At 42.3% G+C, this 24,035-nt stretch overlaps 1 protein-coding gene across 1 annotated transcript in view; it reads right to left on the bottom strand.

Moving 5' to 3' along the window:
* Nucleotides 1–279: 279 nt before the first annotated feature.
* LOC144691374 (rho GTPase-activating protein 6-like) overlaps nt 280–24,035 on the bottom strand; it is a 119,051-nt gene continuing 95,295 nt past the window's right edge. Inside the window, exons 8-11 of the mRNA XM_078559412.1 lie at nt 21,616–21,713; nt 17,859–18,121; nt 12,654–12,743; nt 280–2,324 (exon numbers count right to left, since the gene is read on the bottom strand). Of these exons, the coding sequence (XP_078415538.1) occupies nt 1,591–2,324; nt 12,654–12,743; nt 17,859–18,121; nt 21,616–21,713 (1,185 nt within the window). The 3' untranslated portion in view covers nt 280–1,590. The remainder of the gene's footprint in view (nt 2,325–12,653; nt 12,744–17,858; nt 18,122–21,615; nt 21,714–24,035) is intronic.

The following is a 24,035-nucleotide window of genomic DNA, read 5'->3' as shown; positions in this document are numbered from 1 at the left end:
ATAGGACCTTTTATTATGACCATTATGCTAAAACCATAATTGGAGTTATCCACTTGGCCTCAAAGTATGCTGATGCACATTGTAACATGATACCCACTTCATACTTTCACACTGAATCTTTATGCTTATTATTATTTCAGGGACTTTAATGGAATGGAAAATTGTGTGTGTTAAACAGGCTGTCAATCCTCTACTGTCCATTTTGTATTACCATTCAAGATAATTTCAGTCCCAAAATCTGCAAATGTTCCTTGTACTCCATAAAAACTCAGAAATCGGTCTTGCTTCATGTTCTTTTTAATTGGATCTTTACGGCACACGTAAGATTTAAGATTATGTTATAGGAACAGTCTTATTAACCGGCTTAAGACAATGTACTGTGCTAGATCACAACTGTCTCTATGTAATATATTTGCCTTTGCTGGCAGAGCATTTTAAACATGAACACAATTATAGCCAGCTGCTAGTCCAGCCTTCAAACTAATTAAAACAATTTTATAAAATGAACATTTTTTTCTGAAAATAAGACAAATGGAATTGTATGAGCTTGTCACTTATAACTTTGGCACAATTGTTTAAAACTAAAATACATCTTACAGTCTTGCTTTAAAAAGGTACACCAAATGCAAACTCTTCATTTGAATACACAAAAAACACAACCTGTCATTTCCCAATACTTTAAATTAAATGGCATTGCAGTCCCTGCATGGCAAGAATATCTGAGTCCCGCCTGGCTGGAGATTAATCTTGCATTGATCTCATGTGTTGGTATCTCGACTGTCACTACCATGTAGCAATTATGTTGTATTCTCTTTCCTTGAGGATCCTATTTTCCATGTTTAAAAAAGGGTAGGGAGGGGAAACTGGATTTACTTACAAAACCTTTGAATAGCGACACAGCAATGGTAACTGGCAGTATAGTAACTAGGTTACTTATTCACGGGAGTGTCAGTTCGTATCTGAGAGTGGCAAATATAGTCAAAGAAAAGTTAATGGTAGCCCACAAAGAAAGTTGACAGTAATTAAAGCCTTGATACTGCAGTGGTTATTTCATTTAGTCAGTGGCAAGAAGGACTTATAATGTACAGATTCAGATTCCTTAAAAGACAACAACAGAAACACCAGTTGGTAGATAACAAGAGATGTTGATGCTATAACGAGTCATTAGAGCAACAAAATAAGTGCAATGATGTATGAGCAGTCCAAATGTATTATTTTCTCTCCGAATGTGGATCTGAACATAATCTTTTATATAACATAAAATGAACCAAACATATGTATAAATACAAAATGAATGGAAATTACACCACAAAATAGATATTTATATATTTCATGTATAGTTTATGCATACAGCAACATTCAAATGTATTGTCCTATGCTAATGCTTTAGGTGCTGACAGACACACTGACTTTGTACAAGAATGTTAAAGACTGTGTTGTTTTACACCCTGTAAAGTAAAAGTAAGTTAAAATATCGCACAAATATAAAAATATGTTTTGTGTAAATGATAGGATGAATTTTGATTTGTTTCTTTAAAAAATTATTAAAATGATGTCTAAACAAAGTCTACTCGTGAGAAGCTCAAGATATCATACTAAAGTTTCTGGTAGCGAATCTGCATTGTCCGCAGACAGGAGCTCCCAGATTTGCCATCGTTCTCTCTGCCATTCCACCCAGTCAGGCTCTGCTAAGTTGTTCTTATTGTTTTGATTGTCTGTCTGGCTGGACCAGCTTCGATTCTCATCATTGCAGGAAACTGAGTCCTGCTGCTCAGGTTTGAGCGTTGACTGCTTGGGTGACGTTGCCTTTTGCACCTCTGAACTTTGCTGAGTCATCTGAAGTCTTGACAGAGCTTGTTCTTGATGGGTACCAGCTTTACTAGAAGTCAGAGAACTTTCTCTCAATGGGCCGGGGTATGGAGGAGGGGGTCGAGTCTCATTTCTGTTGATGTCCCCATGCCTAAAATGGGATTGCCATGGTTTCTTGTGCAAGAAAGAGGTTTCTGAGGTTTTCTGAGGAATTTGTTCTGCACTTCCTGTGGAACGCATGTCACGTCTAAGGCACAAGGATTCCAGGCTCAGCTGTACATGTTTCTTACTTCCCGCCACTTGAGGGCTACTGCAAACACGGCTCACGGGAGCATGAGGTCTGCACTCAGGGGCACCTGCAGTTGTATGAGTTCTTCGCACAGGCTGTTTTGCATTGTCCAGAGACACGGTGGAAGAGGCCTGAACTACAGGCCAGTCTGCTATGAGGTTTCCCTGTGACAGAGAACACTGTCTTTGCTGTAACCCACTGCTTTGGTATATATCTCCATATGAACCTAGGGGAGAAAGAATAAGAAACAACTAGTAGAATTTGAGTTAACATGTCAATCTTTCAATACTATGGTATCTAAAGAAATTAAGTGTAGAATTCTGAGGGAAAATGGCACTTGGAAAATTCAGCAATATCTATTCCTTAGATTTATTTGAATGAAATTATATCTTCCTTGCTATTCATTAACAAGGAAACCATTGTTACACACTTCAGTTACGTGGAGAAACTAGAGAAGCTGGGATTGCTTTTTTTTTAAATAGAAAAAGTTAAGATCATAAGACATAGGAGCAGAAATTAGGCCATTCGGCCCAACGAGTCTGCTCCGCCATTCAATCATGGCTGATAAGTTTCTCAACCCCATTCTCCCGCCTTCTCCCCATAACCTTTGATCCCCTTACCAATCAAGAACTTATCTATCTCGGTCTTAAATATACTCAATGACCCGGCCTCCACAGCCTTCTGTGGCAATGAATTCCATAGATTCACCACTCGCTGGCTAAAGAAGTTTCTCCTCATCTCTGTTCTAAAAGGTCTTCCCTTTACTCTGAGGCTGTGCCCTCAGGTCCTAGTCTCTCCTACTAATGGAAACATCTTCCCCACGTCCACTCTATCCAGGCCTTTCAGTATTCTGTAAGTTTCAATCAGATCCCCCCTCATCCTTCTAAACTCCATCGAGTATAGACCCAGAGTCCTCAAACGTTCCTCATATGTTAAGCCTTTCATTCCTGGGATCGTTCTCGTGAACCTCCTCTGGACCCTTTCCAGGGCCAGCACATCCTTCCTGAGATACGGGGCCCAAAACTGTTCACAATATTCTAAATGTGGTCTAACCAGAGCCTTATAAAGCCTCAGCAGCACATCCCTGCTTTTATATTCTAGTCCTCTCGAAATAAATGCCAACATTTCATTTGCCTTCCTAACTACCGACTCAACCTGCAAGTTAACCTTCAGAGAATCCTGGACTAGGACTCCCAAGTCCCTTTGCACTCCAGATTTCTGAATTCTCTCCCCATTTAGAAAATAGTCTATGCCTCTATTCTTCCTACCAAAGTGCATGACCTCACACTTCCCCATGTTGTATTGCATCTGCCAATTCTTTGCCCATTCTCCTAACCTGTCCAAATCCTTCTGCAGCCTCCCGCCTCCTCAATACTACCTGTCCCTCCACCTATCTTTGTATCATCTGCAAACTTAGCCAGGATGCCCTCAGTTCCTTCATCTAGATCATTAATGTATAAAGTGAAAAGTTGTGGTCCCAACACTGACCTCTGTGGAACTCCACTAGTCACTGGCCGCCATCCTGAGAAGGACCCCCTTATCCCCACTCTCTGCCAACTGCCAGACAGCCAATCTTCTATCCATGCTAGTACCTTGCCTCTAACACCATGTGCTCTTATCTTACTGAGCAGCCTCCTGTGCGGCACCTTGTCAAAGGCCTTCTGGAAGTCCAAGTAGATAACATCCATTGGCTCTCCTTTGTCTAACCTACTTGTTACCTCCTCAAAGAATTCTAACAGATTTGTCAGGCATGACTTCCCCTTGATGAAACCATGCTGACTTTGCCCGATTTTACCATGCACTTCCAAGTATTCTGAAATCTCATCCATAATAATGGACTCTAAAATCTTACCAACGGCCGAGGTCAGGCTAATCGGCCTGTAATTTCCCGTCTTTTGCCTCACTCCCTTCTTAAACGGGGGGGGGTTACATTAGCGATTTTCCAGTCCTCTGGGACCCTCCCTGACTCCAGTGATTCCTGAAAGATCACCACTAACGCCTCCACTATCTCCTCAGCTATCTCCTTCAGAACTCTGGGGTGTAATGTAATCCATCAGGGAGATTTGAGAGACATGTTCAAAATTATGAAGGTTTTTGATAGATTAAATAAGGAGAAAATGTCACTGGCAGGAAGACCGCTAGCCAGAGGACACAGATTTAACTGGATAATGCTTTAAAAGAGCTGACACGAGCACAATGGTCACAAGTCAAGTGGCCTCCTTCTGTGCGGTTATTTTTCTATGATGCAGGAGAAAGCTACTCATGTCAGTTTCCAGATGTTACGAGGTAGCAAAAAAAAAAAATCAACCTTATGACTAGAATAACTGATCATGATTTTGAAAGTGTTCGCAGACATGTATTAGATACCAGTGTTTTGGTGTGCCAGATTCTGGTGAGATTCTCAGGTAAATCATCTCTTCCTCAAAAGGTGGTGGAAGCAGACTCTGAATAGTTTTAAGGCAGAGCTAGGTAGATTCTTGATTAACAAGGGGGTGAAAGGTTATCGGGGGTAGGCAGGAATGTGGGGTTGAGGTTACAATCAGATCAGCCATGACCTTATTGAATGGCGCAGCAGGCTCGAGGGGCCGAGTGGCCTACTCCTGCTCCTAATTTGTATGTTAGTCTGTTAAGGATTATAAGAGAACTCATCAGAAAACTCCTAAATCCTGCAACTCGTGTTATTATAAGCTGCATTAGTTAATGGGATACTAAAGAATAATTTCAAATTATTATTGGTTAAAAAATTGTTTTTGTTAAATGTCACCTTAAGTCTTTTAAAAGGTAATCCCTGTTATAAACTACTGAATGTGCAAGTTTAAGCTAGGTCTCTACTGGCATATATTCATCCCTCCTGAACAATTATATTTTCAATTGTCCTTCTGTTCACAATTGAAGAAATATAGCAGGGTCCATAATATGCAGAACAAATTACTCGAATGGGCTATTGCCTGCCTAATCCATTCTCATTTCTCCTTGTTCAAAGTCAATTGAAAAGAACATTGGGAGAGGTGTTTAAGAGGCAGAGCTGATATTTCTCCTTTTACAATATTGTCTTAAGTGACGGCATAGTGGTATTGTCGCTGGACTAGTAACTCAGAGACCCAGGGTAATGCTCTGGGGACCTGGATTCGAATCCCACCACGGCAGATGATGGAATTTGAATTTAATAAAGATCTGGAATGATAACCATGAAACCACTGTCATAAAAACCCACCTGATTCACTAACGTCCTTACCTGGTCTGGCCTACATGTGACTCCAGACCCACAGCAATGTGGTTGACTCTGAAATGGCCTAGCAAGCCACTCAGTTGTAACAAAGACACAAAAAAGGAATGAAACCAGACAGACCACCCGGCATCGACCTAGGCACAGGAAATGACAATGGTAATCATAGCCCTGCAAAGTCCTCCTTACCACCATCTGAAGGCTAGTGCCAAAATTGGTAGAGCTGGTCTCACAGACTAGTCAAGCAACAGCCTGACAGTCATCCTCATGGAATCATACCTTACATATAATGTCCCAGACACCACCATCACCATCCCTGGGTATGTCCTGTCCCACCGGCAGGACAGACACAGCAGAGGTGGCGGCACAGTGGTATACAGTCGGGAGGGAGTTGCCCTGGTTCTCAATATTGACTCTGGACTCCTTGAGGTCTCATGGCATCAGGTCAAATATGGGCAAGGAAACCTCCTGCTGATTACCACCTACCGCCCTCCCTCAGCTGACGAATCAGTGCTCCTCCATGTTGAACATCACTTGGAGGAAACACTGAGGGTAGCAAGGGCACAGAATGTACTCTGGGTGGGGGACGTCAATGTTCATCACCAGGAGTGGCTCAGTAGCACCACTACTGACCGAGCCAGCCAAGTCCTAAATGACATAGCTGTTAGACTAGGTCTGTGGCAGGTGGTGGGGAACCAACAAGAGGGAAAAACATACTTGACCTCATCCTCACCAACCTACCTACCGCAGATGCCTCTGTTCAAGACAGTATCGGTATGAGTGACCACCGCTGGAGGCAAAGTCCCGCCTTCACATTGAGGATACGAGGATCCGTCATGTTGTGTGGCACTACCACCATGCTAAATGGGATAGATTTTGAACAGATCTAGCAACTCAAGACTGGGCACCCATGAGGTGCTGTGGGCCATCAGCAGCAGTAGAATTGTGCTCGAACACAATCTGTAGCCTCATAGGCAGCATATACCCTACTCTACCATTACCATCAAGCCAGGGGATCAACCCTGGTTCAATGAAGATTGCAGGGGGGCATGCCAGGAGCAGCATTGGGCATACCTAAAAATGAAGTGTCAACCTGGTGAAGCTATAACAGGACTACTTGTGTGCCAAACAGCATAAGCAGCAAGTGAGGGAGCTAAGCAATCCCACAACCAATGGATCAGATCTAAGCTTTGCAGTCCTGCCACATCCAGGCGTGAATGGTGGTGGACAATTAAACAAGTCACTGGAGGAGGTGGCTCCACAAATATCCCCATCCTCAACGATGGAAGAGCCCAGCACAGCAGTGCAAAAGATAAGGCTTAAGCATTCGCAACAAGCTTCAGCCAGAAGTGCCGAGTGGATGATCCATCTCGGCCTCCTCTGGAGGTCGCCAGCATCACAGATGCCAGTCTTCAGCCAATTTGATTCACTCCACGTAGTATCAAGAAATGGCTGAAGGCACTGGATACTGCAAAGGCTATGACCGTGACAATATTCCAGCAATAGTAGGCTTGTGCTCCAGAACTTGCCGCGCCCCTAGCCAAGCTGTTCCAGTACAGCTACAACACTGGCATCTACCTGGCTATATGGAAAATTGCCCAGGTATGTTCTTTAAACAAAAAGCAAGACAAATCCAACCCAGCCAATTACCGCCCCATCAGACTACTCTCCATCAGTAAAGTAATGGAAGGGGTCATCAACAGTGCTATCAAGTGGCACTTGCTTAGCAATAACCTGCTCACTGATGCCCAGTTTGGGTTCCGCCAGGGCCACTCAGCTCCTGACCTCGATACAGCCTTGGTTCAAACATGGACACCAGATCTGAACTCCCAAGGTGTGGTGAGAGTGACTGCCCTTGACATCAAGGCAGCATTTGACTGAGTGTGGCATCAAGGAGCCCTAGCAAAACTGGGAATCAGGGGGAAAACTCTCCGCTGGTTGGAGTCATACCTAGCACAAAGGAAGATGGTTGTGGTTGTTGGAGGGCAGTCATCTCAGCTCCAGGACATCACTGAGGATGGGGATATTTGTGGAGCCACCTCCTCCAGTGACTTGTTTAATTGTCCACCACCATTCACCCCTGGATGTGGCAGGACTGCAAAGCTTAGATCTGATCCATTGGTTGTGGGATTGCTTAGCTCCCTCACTTGCTGCTTATGCTGTTTGGCACACAAGTAGTCCTGTTATAGCTTCACCAGGTTGAAACTTCATTTTTAGGTATGCTTGCTGCTGCTCCTGGCATGCCCCCCTGCACTCTTCATTGAACCAGGGTTGATCCCCTGGCTTGATGATAATAGTAGAGTGGGGTATGTCAGGGTAGTGTCCTTGGCCCAACCATCTTCAGCTGCTTCATCAATGACCTTCCTTCCATCATAAAGTCAGAAGTGGGTTTGTTCGCTGATGATTCCACAAAGTTCAACTCCATTCACAACTCCTCAGATACTGAAGCAATCCATGTCCAAATGCAGCAAGACCTGGACAATATCCATGCTTGGGCTGACAAGTGGCAAATAACATTCACGCCACACAAGTGTCAGGCAATGACTATCTCCAACAAGAGAGAATCCAACCATTGCCCCTTGATGTTCAATGACATTACCATCACTGAATCCCCCACTATCACCATCCTGGGGGTTACCACTGACCAGACACTGAACTGGACTAGTCATAAAATTACTGTGGCTACAAGAGCAGGTCAGGGGCTAGGAATCGTGCGATGGGTAGCTTGCCTCCTGACTCCCCAAAGCCTGTCCACCATCTAAAAGGCACAAGTCAGGAGTGTGATCGAATACTCCACTTGCCTGGATGAGTGCTGCTCCTACAATGCTGAAAAAGCTTCACACCGTCCAGGACAAAGCAGTCCGCTTGATTGGCAGCACATCGACAAACATTTACTCCCTTCACCACCGATGCACAGTGGCAACAGTGTGTACCATCTACAAGATGCACTGCAGGAATTCACCAAGGCTGCTTAGACAGCACCTTCCAAACCCATGACCACTACCACCTAGAAGGACAAGGGCAGCAGATAGATGGGAACACCACCACCTGGAAGTTCCCCTTCAAGTCACTCACCACCCTGACTTGCAAATATATTGCCGTTCCTTCGCTGTCGCTGGGTCAAAATCCTGAAACTCCCTCCCTAACAGCACTGTGGGTGTATCTACACCACATGGATTGCAGCGGAAGGCAGCACAACACCACCTTCTCAAGGGCAACTAGGGATGGGCAATAAGTGCTGGCCCAGCCAGCGAAGCCCACATCCCGTGAATGAATAAAAAAAAATGTACTCTAAGTTTTGTTATTATTTCAGATTGAAGCGTGTCATATATTCCGGAGGTAAAATTTGGACATTATTTCCCATAGTTACTTAAGTATTACTTTAGGGAAGAGTCTGTCCTCCCTATTAAGTCTGGCATATATGGGACTCCAGTGCCCACACCACCACAGTTCACTCTTAGGGCTGGATTTTTACCTTAGAGGGGGTAGTGGGAGTCCACAAATTTTCCAGCCTGGCAGGCCACCTCTGTAAAAAGTGCCTAGAGTGGTGCTATTTTCATTCCTTTGGCGGCTGGGGGGTGATGGGAGGCAGCCACAGGGGCTGTCGAGTGCTAAGGCAGCCTAGTTAAAAAGCCTTCTTTGCTTCTCTGGGACTTCATCCCAGTCGTGTTGTTAGATATCAGGTCCTCTGGCCCTCACACCACCCACCCCTAATGGCCCCTCATACCATCCATGCCAACAAATGCCCCTCTCAGACAAGCTTCATTATGCATGCCTGGCTGAGAGGTGACTTCTATTAGTTTGTTTTACTAGGCGCACCCAAGGTAAAACTGCTTATTTGACAGCTTCTTTTCTTAACTATTTTGTCAATGGTCAATGTTTATTTACACAAGGTAAAGAGGTGTCAAGTACTTATTGTTTCTGCTATTGGTAGTTTAAAGATCTGGTCTATTGACACCTTTATAGTGTTGTAGTAGCAGCAGTTTTTAAAGTTATGAATGGTTGTTTTTTAACCTTTTCCAGTTCATTGGTTCTGTACAGAGTGTATACTGGTGAATGGGCATGGAAGTGCCAAAGGCACCGAGGGTGAGGGACCATTGGAGGTGGATGGAGGGTCATGGGTTGGCATGGAGGGTATGAGGGTCCATTGGAAGTGGGTTGGCATGTGGGGGGCATGGGTAAGACCTTTTGAAGCTATCTTTCAAAAGGCTCTTCTGAGGGGTCGTGAACCATGAGTCCTTGAGAAGGTGGACCAACTCCATGAAAATTGTGGGGGTCTAGGGGATGCTTACCCCTGCAATGGAGCCAGCCAGGTCAGTAATGCGCAAGCCTACACCCTTCCCCCATGCTAGCGAAAACTGGGGGTGCTGGAAATCCCGGAATCAGGTCTTGTCTGCCATTTTTAAAGATCCATGGAGTCTCCTCGACTCAGCAAAAATCCAGTTTTTAATGCCTAATAACGTACTGCTGTACAGAACCTTGCAGCAATTCAAGGAGATGGCCTACCACCACTTTCTAGGGCCAACTGGGTTAGCCAATAAACTGCTAGTCTTGACAACAATGCCCACATCCCAAGAATGAATTTTTTAAAATTGTACTTCCTACTGGGCAGCCATGGAGTGATCTGTATTGTAATGATAATCATAATGTGGAGTCAACCAGAGACAAATCCATTTTAGACCAAGTAACATGTAATAAGGCAGGGTTAATCAGTAATCTTATCGTAAAAGATCCTCCAGAAAAATTGATCATAATACAATTGAATTCCATATTAAGTTTGAAAGTGACATATTCCAGTCCCAAACAAGAATCTTAAACTTAACCAAAGCAAATTACATAGCCAGTTCTCTTCTCCTGCCGAAGATTGACTGAGTAAAAAGACTAAGGTATGGTGATAAATAAATAGTAGGAAACATTTAAAAATTATTCATAATGGTCAAAAATATGTTCAATTAAAAATGTTCTGTTAATGGTCCCTTGTAGAAAGGTTTATCAGAAAAACCACAGTGTGGCTTAGTAGGAAAGTTAGGGATAGTATTACATTAAAAGAGGCTTATAATGTTGTCAAGGATAATGGTTAGCCTGAAGATTGGGAGAACTTTAGAAACCAAAGGGAGGCCAAAAAGTTGATAAAAAGGAAGAAAATAGAATATGAGAGTAAACTAGTCAGGAATATAAAAACAGATTGCAAGAGCTTTTATAAGCACATAAGAAGGAAAATTGTTAAAATAAACATTGGTCCCTTAGAGACAGAGACAGAGGATATCATCATGGGGAATGAGGAAATGGCAGAGGCACTGAATAAATGCTCTTTGTGTTAGATTTTCAGTCCCCGCCAGGACCAAGATCAAAGGCAGCTGGGAGCTAAAAAAATAGCACCCCCGCCCCCAAACGCCTCTGGGCCATTTTTGCAGAGACAGGGTTGGGATCAGCAGGGCTACCTGTCCGCATGAGGCAGATAGTCAATCAGGCTCATTAAGAGCCTGAGGCCAATTAAAGGAGGCCAACTGTGGAATTTTCCAGTCGGCCTCTAGGTTCCTGAAGGGGGTAGGGGCCGGTTTGGGTGCCTGGAGGCATGCACCCCTTGGCTGCAGCCATAGGCTGCCCTGTAGAGGGGAGCCCTCCACCCCCTATAGGTGGAGGCCTAGCTCTTGAACAATATTTTTAAATCAAGGATTTTAAAAAGTTGGAGGGTACCTACATCTCGAAGTGTCCTCTCCCTTACTTACCTTCAATTTCAGCCTTCTGTTCTTTTCAAGCTGGAAGACCTTTGATTGGTCCTCCAGCTTATATCGCCTACCCACTGCCCTTAATTGGGCATCGAATCTGCTTTCTGGTCAATAATTGGCTGCCCCAGGGACAATTACAGGTGAATGACATTCCCCCTGGGTGCAGGATCAGGGTCCCAAAGTAGGCCCAGCCTTTGTTTTCCACCACCGGAGGGAAAATCCACCCCTTTTGTGTCTGTCTTCACAGTGGAAGACATAAGTTGCATACCAGTAATGGAGGGCAACCAAGGGGCTAATAAGAGTGAGGAATTTACAGCAATTATCAGCAGAGAAAAATTATTCGAGAAACTTAAGGTATTGCCTTGATTTTTGTGCTCGAGCCCTGTGATGGGACTTGAACCCGGCTGACACGGAAAGGCTAATACACAACATAATGGTTCATGGAGTTGGGTTTAAATATTAGCATGGATGGAGAATTGGTTAACAAACAGGAAGCAAAGAATAGGGATAAATGAGGGATTTTCAAGTTGGCTGGCTGTGATTAATGGAGTGCCCTAAGGATCAGAGCTATTTACAATTTGCATTAATGACTTAGACAAAGATACTGAGAGTAATGCGTCTAAGTTTGCTGATGGTGCAAAACTAGGTGGAATGCAAGCTGTGAGGAGGATACAGAGGCCGCAAAGAAATAGACACATTAAGTGACTGAGCAAAAAATGTATAACGTGGGGAAGTGAGAGGTTATTCACTTTGGCACTGAGAATAGAAAAGCTGACTTTTTTTTTAAAAAAGCATGTAACTTTTAGAAGTCGATGAACAGAGAGACTTGGGTGTATTTGTACAAGAAACAAAGTTAGCATGCAGGTACAACAAGCAAGGCAGGAAGGCGAATTGCTTTTGGCTTTTATTGCAAGGGGGCTGGAGTACAAGGAAGACTTCCAACAATTGTACAGGGCTTTGGCAAGACCACACCTGCAGTAGCGTGCACAGTTTTGGTCTCCAAACCCAAGGAAAAATATATTTGCCTTGGAGGTGGTACAGTGAAGGTTCACTAGATTAGTTCCTTGTCCTATGATGAGAGGCTGAGTAATTTGGACATGTAACCTCTGGAATCTTGAAGAATGAGAGGTGATCTTATTGAATTATACAAGATTCTGAAGGGGCTTGACAGGGTAGACACAGAAGTTGTTTCCCCTGGCTGGGGAACCTAGAACACAAGGGCTGAGCCTCAGGATAAGTGATCAACTATTTGGGACAGAGATGAGGAGAACTTCTTCGTGCAGAGGGTTGTGAATCTTTGGAATTGTCTACCTCAGAGGGCTGTGGATGCTCCAACATTAAACATATTCAACAATGGGAATAAAGGAACATGGGGAGTGGGTGGGAAAGTGGGGTTGAGGCTGAAGATGAACCGCGATCGTATTAAATGACAGAGGGGACTCAAAGGGCCATATGGTCTACTCCTTCTCCTCTTATTTCCGTTCATATAATGGTCTTGCCTTTCATCTACAGAAGTATGCACAATGGGCAGAGCGCTCCAAATGGTTTAAAACAGGAAAGAGTTTTTAAAAAAATAATCAGTACTACACGTTTGCTGTACCTGTTATCCCTTCCTCCCTAGAACCACATTTCAATGTGGAATGCCAAGCTCCCCAAATATTAGCGTTTTCTTCTGAAGTTGCATTTTTATCTAAAAGAGAAGGAATGAAAGACACGGAGCTGCTTAAATTACCCTACTTACAACACAAAAAATAATAAGTATACGAGTGAATTTTAGCAAAGAAAATATTTTTTAGATCTAGTTAGACAAAACAATCAGTATTCTGTCACGCACCAGAACGGTAATTTTGACTTTGTGCGATAGTGTACAAAGGGTGATAATGAATCGGCAGCTCATTCTACATCTCTCTCAATTTTAAATTTTATTTTCATTGAAGTGAAATCCATTTTAGATTATGTTGCACATAGTGTGGTCTGCACAGTGAGTATCTTACTAACAGAGAACAACCTGCATAGCATTTTATAGCATAGCATTTTATAGGTTATTCAGCCCAACTGCTCTATTCCAGTGTTTACGCTCCACATGACGTACTCCTACTCTACTTCACCCAACCCTATCACCGCATCCTCCTCAGTAGCTTGTTTAGCTTCCTCTTAAATGCATCTTTGTTACTTGCCTTAACTATTCCATGTGGTGCCAAGTTGCACATTCTATTCATTCTCTGGATAAGGAAGTTTCTCCTGAATTCTTTACTAGATTATTAGTGACAATCTTATATTTAATCGCCCTTAGCGTTGGTCTCCCCCATAAATGGAAATTTTTTCTATGTTTACCCTATCAAACCCCTTCATAATTTTTTAAAAACTTCCAGGATGGGCACATATCCTATAAATCATCTCCCAGCTTCCCTTCACATTTGGAAACATCCAACACATTGGTATTAACTTCAAAACGTTTCCCGTTCATACATAAAAGAGAGTCACTCTTGATTTGGCTCAATAGCAGCTGGTTTTGTCCTTTATTAATTAAATTATATTTGTATATTTTGTTGTCCTACAATTAAGGAAAGTTGTAATTTTTTGATATTGATTCATTTAATGGTTGTCCTGGAATTATAGAAGCTCACAATGCAAGGCCACCAATCATCCATCCGATCTGTCTTGCTAGAGCAATCTAAACTTAAGCCCACTGCCCCTCATATTTCACCATAGCTTTCTATCTTCCTCTGCTTAAACATTTATCCAATTTTCCATTATAAGATGCAATAGTTTCTGCACCAACTATGGCAAATCTCCAATAATTCTTGCAGAGCAGAAATCCCTTCTCAACTCTCCCACTCTCAGTGAGAGTTTTAAATTGAATGTCTCCTCATCAACTACTCTCCCATGAGAGGCAACAGACTTCCTTCAGTCACTCTAGCAAAAACCCTACATCATTTTAAAGACTTCTATTAAATCCCCTCCAAGCCTTTTCTGTTCCCAGTCCCAGTATCTCAAAGCTCTTTTTAAAACTAGTTTCCCATTGCTGGCATCAGCATGGTGGATGTGCACTGTATGATTTCAATCGGTTTACTGCCCTTTCTTTAATGAGGTAACCAAAATTGCATTCCAGCTGCGGCATAACCAATGTTTTGCCTATGTCACTATTCACAAACCTCAAAATACAATCGGCTTTTCTCATGGATTCATCAACTTGCTTAACATATCCAGGAAATTGTACTCAAAAATCTCCGTTCTTTGCTCATCCTCTCCGTACAGTTGCTAACCTGTCTGTATCCATGTTTGCCAAACGTACTCAAACCCACTTTTGTGTTTCAACATTGATATGTGTGGGCCAGAAACCAAAAAGGGTGTAAAAACCAAAAATGCTGGAAAAGCTCAGCAGGTCAGGCAGCATCTGTGGAGAGAGAAACGGAGTTAACATTTCGAGTTTGCTTGACTCTGCTCTGATGAAGAGTCATACGGACTCAAAATGTTAACTCTGGGCAGGGTTTTACGCGTTGGTGAGCAGGGGCGGGGCCCACTCGCTGACGCGTAAAATGACATGCAGTGACGTCAGGGGGAACTCCTGACATCACTGCGCCCCCATTTAAATTTTCCGGTAGGCGGGGGCGCAGCAAAATCAGCTGCGCGCCCGCTGACCTGTCAATGGCCAATTGAGGCCATTGACAGCGTAAATTAAGTAATTAAAGGACCTGCCTGTCCAACCTTAAGGTTGGCGGGCAGGCCAGGAGCCCCGGCGGGAACTAGAAAAAACATGAAACCTCATCCACCGGTGGGATGAGGTTTCATTTAGGCTTTAAAAATTTTTAATAAAGATTTTGAGTAATTATGGACATGTCCCAACTCATGTGACATTCACATGAGGGGACAGGTTAGGGAAATTTTATTTTTCTATTTTAATCTTTTTTACATTTACAGCCAATCCCCCTGAGGCTGCACTTAGCCTCAGGGAGATGAGTGCACTCTTTCACGCGCATGTGCGAAAGAGCGCATTCTCGATTTTGGGATGCCCACCCACCGCCCACATGGAGCGCTGGCTCCACGTAAAATGGCGGCGCGCCTCCGATTGAGGGCGCCGATCGGAAGCTCACCTGTACACACCCGCCCTTCAACTTCCCCCCCCAATGGGGGGAAAATTCAGCCCTCTGTTTCTCTCTCCACAGGTGCTGCCAGATCTGCTGTGTTTTTCCAGCATTTTCTGTTTTTATTTCAGATTTCCAGCATCTGCAGTATTTTCTTCTACTAAAAAGGATGTAGTCTGCTTAAAATGCTGAGGACGTTAGCGTAATAAGAAAGAAAAGGACGTGCATTTTTACAGCATCTTTCACAACCGCAGAATGTTCCCTAAAGCACTGTAAAACCGAGGAAGTATTTTTGAAGCAACTGATATTATAATGTAGGGAAACGTGACAGCCAATTTGCACACAGCTAGGTCCCACAAAAAGTAATGAAATAATGACCAGGCTGTACTTTAGCTTATATTGATTGAAAGGTAAATATTGGCCCCAGGACACAGAGCAGAATTCCCCTATTCTTCTTTACTATGTGATTTTTTTAAACATAACCTATGAGTATAATGTCTCATCCGAAAGGCAGTACCCATAATAGTGCAGCACTCTTTCGGTACTACACTGAAGTGTCAGGCGGGATTTTGTTGCTCGGGTCTTTGGAGTGGGACTTGAACCCAAAATCTTCTGACTCTGAGGCATGGGTGCTAGCACTGAGCGATGGGCGGCACAAGAAAGCCAAGGCACAAGGAATCACACTGGCATGCAGCAACAAAAAGGCAATATTTGCTTCAAATGTAGCAGAAGGAAGCCAGAGAACAAGGAAAAATGGTGACATACACATGTCACTAAAATGTCACATTTCTGACCAGTTTGGCAGATTATATCACTGGCCATTTCATCTCCTGCAAATGAGAATATTCAGAAATCCCCAGTCACTCTAATTTATTACAACCTCTGAAACATTTCATCAGTGTGCCCAGAATTGTTTGGATTAGTTTCCTCTCCAAAGAAGTACACAATAATTGCTGCCAAGCGACTTGTGATTTAATCATAGAACCATGCACATTATCTGACAAGTAGCGCAGAGCATAAACTGACATGAATATTGAAAACAATCTGAGATGTTATAGTTTCTTCAAAATATGTGGCAGAATCGTTGCTTCTTGAAAGTTCAGTACTAGTGAATGATAATGCCATTCAACAATGGTTAAAATGGCTGAATTCCATCTTTCTAGCCAGGAGCAGAGGTCAAAGATTCAAGTATACAGTGTTGTAATTGTACAAATGTGGCACCTCACTAGGGGCAGAAAATTAACCCCATAGCCCTAACGTGGCTAGTGAGAGGATCGAGAATCAGAGCACAGAAGGAGGCCAATGTGCATGTGCCAGTTCTTTGTAAGAGCTGCTCAATTAGTCCCACTCCACTGCTCTTCCCCATAGCCCTGCACTTCTTTCCTTTTTAATTATATACCTAGTTTGCCTTTAAAAGCTACTACTGACTCTTGCTTCCACCACACTTTCAGGCTGTGCATCCCCTATGTCATAAAAATTCACTGTGTAAAAAATATTTCCCCTCTTCTGCTAACTATCTTCAATCTGGGTCTTCTGGTTACCAACCATCATGTCAGTGGAAACAGTTTCTCTTTACTGACTCTATCAAACCCCTCAATGTAGAAGGAATGTTAAGAAATAATTCATCTGTATTGCAACATCACTTTTTATCCCATTAGGCTGATTAGTTTGTTCTCCCAAATATTTTTTTCCCTCATACGGTAGTTGATTTTTATTTGATCACGTTTAGAACACAATGGTCATGCGGAAATTAACCTTAGTCTTTTCTGATCATAATGTACCAAGTAACTATAATAATATAAACAGCTACTATTATTCGATTGTTGTTCGAGTGATGGTGAGGGAGGGAAGTGGCAACAGTGGTAATGGTCTCAGACATTACAATTGAGCTGGGAAGAGCATTCCTACCCATTATGGCTGCACATTCAGGAAATAATTCTTTTCAAGAAAACTTATCATTTTGGTGGCAGCCTCCATTGCCTTTACAGAGTGCACAGATACTGTCTATTTCAGCTCTGATTATTACATGACCCTCATTAACTTTGGAAACTACCAGACCACCACTATGGTGGCCTTTGACTTAGACTTTATTAAAATTGTTAATCAAAAAAGAACAAGTAACTATATATATATATTTAACTACAGGGAGCTTAAACAATTGATGTAATTGGTGTAACAATGTTACATTGTTTTATCTCCTTGTAGTTAAAGAAAATGTTTTCAATGGCTAAGCCAAATTATCATGTGACAAGTATTCACGGCTAGTGATATTTTCCCTGCTGTCACCATCTATGGAAGCTTTTTGCCCTGACTATCCAAGGCTATCTGATTTGAAAAAAGAGACTGAAAAGTGTCTTGAAAACATTAGGGACAAAGTGGATTTAAAACAGTGTTTCTGTTCAATTGAGTAAGAACTGCCAATCAAACGCATATTTAAAGAAATCTATTATAATTGGATGGCTTGACCCCCTACCTCAGACTATGGTCTTAAAAAGAAAACAAATAGGACAGCAGTTGCATTGAGTTTACACTGGGTTTTGGTTTTGGTAAGTGAAGCTGGTTATAAAAACCCTTAGGTACCACGATGGAATGAGAGGTGCCAGTGCCAAGCTAAATCTTAAGACAAATAATACTTAATTTTGTTACAATTTCTACTGTCACAATTATTGCTACCAGTATTTCAAAGAGTGGACAAATGGACAAGTGCATAAAGTGCTTACCTTTTTCAGGCCATGAAACTGGAGAGCTATCCCCAGATTTGGATTTTAAGTGTCCAACTAAAGCATATTGTTCAGGAACTTTATAGAGTTTCTCAGAACCAGGGCTGAGGTCATCTGGCCTCTGCATTAACAGCCTGTCTGAGAGTACCGGAGAGTTATTATCATAGGGCGAGACTTCTCCACTTGAGATCTTGTTGGAGTCAGTAGATGAATGTCGTCCTCCCAAAGAATAGGAGACTTCTGCTCTCGTCAGATCTGGACTCCTGTTAAAGATGATCACATCAGATTTTAGCTAATTCAATCTCACCAAACTATGTGTCACATGTTCATTATGTAACCTCAAAGCACATTACTAAGTTACACAGCTAACCAAGGGGTCAACCGTGGTTCAGCGGGTAGCACTGCAGCCTCTTAGTCCGAAGGTCAGTCGTGGGTTCAAGACCCACTTCAGAGACTTGAGTGCATAATCGATTGTGCTACTTCCCTCCAGTATTAAGGGAGTTTTCAAACAAGCCACTGTCTGCCCTGTCAGGTAGGCATGAAAGATCCTGTGGCATCATTCACTGAAGAACAGGGGACACCTCCCCATGTTCTGGCCCATAAGTATCCCTCAACCAATATGACTGAAACAGATTTGCTAGTCATTCATTCCATTGGCAGTGGGACCTTGGGAAAATTGCCTGCCAAGTTTATCCATATTATAACAATGACTACACTTCAAATCTAATCCATTTCTTGTGAACTGCATTGGGAAGTCCTGAGATCAGTGAAGGTGTCCAATAAATGCAAGTTCTAGCTTGCTTTCTTTAACAGAAAGTTTTTGTTTTTGAGCTCATCAGGATGAGGTGTGTCAGTGATAAGAATCTGAGCCTTTTACGTTTTTCCTATCAGTTCGTTTATAAGTAGTTCTGCTCAGCTGCTGCACAATCAATAAATTCACAGTAAAGCTCCCTTGGCTTTGTCTCTATTGAGTTAACTGCAAACTCTCATCCATAATAATACACTGTACACATCATGAAGAATTATGGCCTGTTTCCTCCTACACACTAGGAACAGGGGTGATTCAGTTTCAACTTGGGACCAGAGAGGAAACTTTCACTCCATCGTTCTGGGCTGAATCTCAACCCAAGTCCCGGAGTAAAGATTAGAGCTGCTCATCGACTTTCACTAATGTGCCAATTACATTCGTCAAACAAGAAAAAAAATGTTCATTTTGGACTGTTAAGTCAAACATCCATATTAATTACTGAACCAGTAATTTCTATCTTTTCCTTAATAATTTAAGGAATCACTGTCTGCGAATCAAAGCTCATTCTTTCAAGGAGGGAGGCACAATCGAAACCCATCCATCCAGAAAAACAAATTGATGACTGTCCCTCCATTCACATCATAAGAATAAGAACATTCAGCCCTTGAGACTGTTTGTGGTTGATCTGTTCCTCAACTCCATTTACCCACTTTGGTTCCATATCTCTTGAAACCTTTCCCAAACAAAACTTTTTTTGAAAGCTCCAATTGTTTCTCAGCATCCCTGGCCTTTTGGGGGAAAAGAAGCCCAGATTTCTACTACTCCTCACATGAAAAAGCGCTTTGTGATATCCCTCCTAAATAGCCTAGTTTGAATTTTTAAGATTACACCCCCTCGTTTTTGATACCTTCACCAGAAGAAATAGCTCTGTGCCTACCTTTTCAAGTCTTTTCAACATTTTAAACCGCTTAATTAGATCACCCCTAAACTCAGGGGACTAGGAGCCTGATGTAAGCAATCTTTTTACTCATAATTTAACTCTGTAAACCTTTGTATGATTCTGATGATACTGCACTGCACCCCCTCCAAGGCCATATATCCTTCCTGAGAATCTGTGACCAAAACTGAATATAGCACTCCAGATAGGGTCTCACCAAGGCTCTGTATGACTGAAGCACAATTTCCTCCCCTTTATTAATCCAGCCCAGGAGATAAAGTCCAACATTCCATTAGCTTTTTTGATCCTTTTCATACCTGTCTTGAAGTGATTTGTGCAATTGGATAAACTTTGAAGAAATCAATGGTTTTGGCTTCCACTTTTTTTTGGGTTCCAGTCCAGAGTTAATTGGTGGAATGAAATTATCCTCTATCAGCTGGCTGTAAAGGGTTGCATAAGTTTGGAGGGTGGACATGGATTGATAGCAAGTAAATGCCTCCAATCGATTCAAATTGCCATTAGGTTGTCAAACTTGCTCATTGGCCACAGAATAAAAATCAAAACATGCCACATTTGTGCAGGACATGGCCTTCCTGAGGTTGGTGTTCAGGCACATTAACCATGAGATCAAGTGACCATTAAGTAAGATAAGTAAACATGCTATATGTAGGGTAACCTTTCAAATGAAATGATGCCCTCACCCAAATAGGCAGATGTGTGACTTCTGTGCTGCACCAATGTGGTAGATTCTTAATCATCTTCAGAAGTGGCTTGCCAAGCCATTTGTTTGTATAAAAAATTCAATCAATGCAGCTAGGGTTAGGCAATAAATGTTGGCCTGGCCAGAGATACCCATATCCCAAGAATGAATATATCTGACCTATTAGCCTGATGCCAAGAGTACGTAATGAGGCTTGGCTGAGAGCCCAGAAATTCATTAGCCTCTTGAACCACCTGAGCCCCACAGAAACCATTGCTTGATTAACAGTTCTGGATTTCTGATCGCTGCTGTCAACTGCACAATGTTTATTTATATAAGGTTAAGAGGCTTCAAGTGCTTGTAGTTTCTGCTATTGATACTTTAAAGGGTCTGGATGATTGCCACTTTTATTGGCCTGTAGTAAAAAGGAGGTTCTTTTTAAAAAGAGAGAGTGGCAAGTTGTCTATGAATGACTTATTTTTAAAAAGAATTAAAAAAAAAACACACCCTACTGTCACTATAAGGTTCATTGGTTCTATAATGTATAATGGGTGAATGGGCATGGAAGTGCCATACTTAGTGAGGGGAGAATGAGGGCCCATATGGGCTGTTTTGGAGCATACCTTGGCATGGGGTAGGGAAGGGGGTCATAGGAGTTGTCTGAGAGGACATACCTTGGTGTGGGGAAAATGAGGGGCCATAGGGGGCGGGTGGGGGGCATGAGGAGGGGGTGAGGACCTTTCTGTTTTTATTATAACTAGGACAAAGCCCCACAGAACTGAGACAGGCTTTTTAAACAGCCTGCCTTCCACACCTGGCAACCCTGGACCTGTACCTGCTCGCCCACAATGAAAATCCTGTGCTTGTGGGCACTTTCTTCTGAGGTGGGCAGGCTCAGCTGGCAATTTTCCCAACCTCTGCTACCCACATCAAGATTGAAAGTCCAACCCATTATCTCATTGCTGTTTCTGGGATACCCTTGCCGTGCATAATTTAGTTGTTGTATTTCCTACATCACAACAGCGACTACACTTCAAAAAGCACTCAATTGGTTTCATAGAAAAATTTGCACGTTACTATTTTTCACCTGATGCTGTCTTCACTTTACTAGCTGAAATGTGAGGTTTTAAAAATCAGATCACACATTCTTGACTAGAATCAGGTTACATGCAGATATTTAAATTTTATCAAACAAGATGCTTCTTGAGTTTTCTAAGCAATTTGTACTATACACTGGTGGTTGTACATTCTCCTATCTAGTTTGCTGATATCCTACTTGAACAGCAGAGGTCAGTAGAAAGAAATGTATCAGCCTATGGTGAAAACAGCACGATGACTTGAAAAATAACCCACAGAGACAAGGGTTACTCACGATGACTGTGATGCTTTCCTCCGCAGCAAGTAGTCAACGACATCCGGATCCGTCTCTAGCAAGCTCATCAGCACCTCATTCTGTAGCTCCGGGGGAACCTGAGCAAGAATGCAGGTCACGCATTAGTCACAGGATGGATTCTGAATTTAACATGAAACATTGTACACTTGCACCATGTAAGAAATCTTGTTAGAAACAATTGCCCTTTCACTCTTTTATACATTTAACTCTATCTAGACTCTATGCTGTCTGAAGGCAGCCAAATGGCTTGGCATCTGATGTAATTCATCATAGCAAGATGCATGTTTGAGCCCATGATTGCCCAACCTCATTGGAAGAGTCACCAGGCAGATAACAGATAGCCCCTTACAGGGAAAGGTTGGAATGGTTGTGGTCAAATAATCCAGGTCCAGGCTCACCTGTCTCCTAGCAACTAGATAATAGTGTTGCAGGAGCAGAGGCTGGAGGTCAGATTGCCTACATGCTCTCTTGGCCAGGGAATATGACCTGGTGTGATTAGACGTGAAGATGGACGAATGATATTTGGGTTTTTATGCTAAATGTCACAAAGGGTAGCATCCCTTCATCTGAGCCAGAAGCTCCAGGTTCAAGTCCCACTCCAGGACTTGATGGCCACAGAAGGAATCTTCATGGCATGGTTCAACAGGTTGATGATCAACCTGCTAATCCTTCCAACACTTCCCCACTGTTTCCCAAAGTGAAAAAAGGTCTCTGGGAGTATACAAAACAAACAGGCAAAATCAGTAACTTGGTGGAGGATGGGGGAGAAAGGGGCATGATGGAGGAATTGAAAGGCATGCAGACAAGCTGGGTTTGGAGGTTTGATTAAAATAAGGAACTGTTAGAGAAAAATACCAACCACATAGAAACATGTATGCAACCACTGAGCGTACTACTGAGTTAGAAGGTTGTAGGTTCAAGTCCCACTTCAGACGTTTGACTGCATAATCTAGGCCAGCATCTTAGTGCAATGCTAAGGGAGTGCTGCAGTATTTGAGGTGCCATCTTTCAAATGAGATTTTAAACAGAGAACCTGTCTGCCCTCTCAGGTGTATATTAAAGACCCCACAGCAGTGTTTTGAAGAAGAGTATAAGTTCCCCTGCTATCCTGGCTAATAAATAACCCTCAACAAAGTTTTTTAAAAATCATTTATCACATTGCTGTTTGTGAGACCTTGCTGTGTGCAAATTGGCTGCCCTGTTTGCTACATTAGAAGTAGCTACACTTCATTGGCTGTGAAGAGTTTTTGGGTATTCTGAAGTTATGAGAAGTAATACACAAAAGCAACTTCTTTCTGATTTCTCCCTTGCTAACTAACTAAATATTCATTCATGTTCAATATCACTGCTTACAGAAGCTGCAGTGCACCCAGTTCCTGTACCTCAGAAACATGTTTATTTTGTTTGCTGATCCCTACAAGTTACAAAACTTGCAAACAATTATGTTCTACTTTGTTTCTAAACTTTGAAGTCTCCAGAATCAAAGAAACAAGCAAGCATTTTAAATGAAAGGTTCAGGTGCCTTTTATTAAGAGGAAGCCTGTGTATAAATACAAAATTTTCGCAGATCTTGCCAAGTTTTTGAGTTCCTTTAAAAAAAAGTTCAAACCATGTGAATGGGCTGGGTGGGGGCAGATTCTGCTCTTTTTTCCTACAGTTCTCTGAGCCAATAAGGCATAAATCCATGAAATATCTAGGACTTTCCTTGGGAAAATTGAATGCACTGTGCGACAACATATCTATACCTGAATTATGCACCCGCAGTAAAGAAGCACATATTTTAAAAAATGAAATCTGGCAAGTCTTTTGAGCGCATGTAAAATATTTTTTTGTTAGGACAATGTCATGTGATGTAATTATGCCAATAATCGTGTGTGTAACTGAAACATTATGGTTCTTGAAAATATGCCACAAAAACGAGTCCACCCGCAATTTCATTTGTTATGTTAACGGAAGCTGAAATGTCTTAAAACCTTTGCTGAAATAGCAGAATGATAAGCTTTAAGATTAATCTTAAAGTGCAAGTATGCCAAAGTAATTTCAGTGCCTACAAGGGAACGGGAAAGGTTGAGCAAATGCTTCATCATGAAATTGGTTTCTCTTCGAGCAAACACTATTCTTAACAAGTTATTTTGGTTAGATGAAGAACAGAAATTTACAGCATCCAACAGCTTGAAATGAACAGCTAACCTATCTTTAAGCGGTTAGCTTGTTTTACAACAACTATAGAAAGTACAGTGGAGAGCTAAGATAGGGAATGAGGAGCAAAGAGAGAGGATAACAACGAAGAAAACTGCATTGATCTAGTACCTTTAAGCTAACAAAACATCTCAAGGTGCCTAACCAGAATGTTATCAATAAAAAAATGCTGACACCAAACCACAGGAAATTTCAGGACA

The sequence above is a fragment of the Cetorhinus maximus genome, chromosome 16 (genome assembly GCF_964194155.1).
Source record: "Cetorhinus maximus chromosome 16, sCetMax3.hap1.1, whole genome shotgun sequence".
Lineage (NCBI taxonomy): Eukaryota > Metazoa > Chordata > Chondrichthyes > Lamniformes > Cetorhinidae > Cetorhinus > Cetorhinus maximus.
This window is presented reverse-complemented; position numbering and strand designations above follow the sequence as displayed.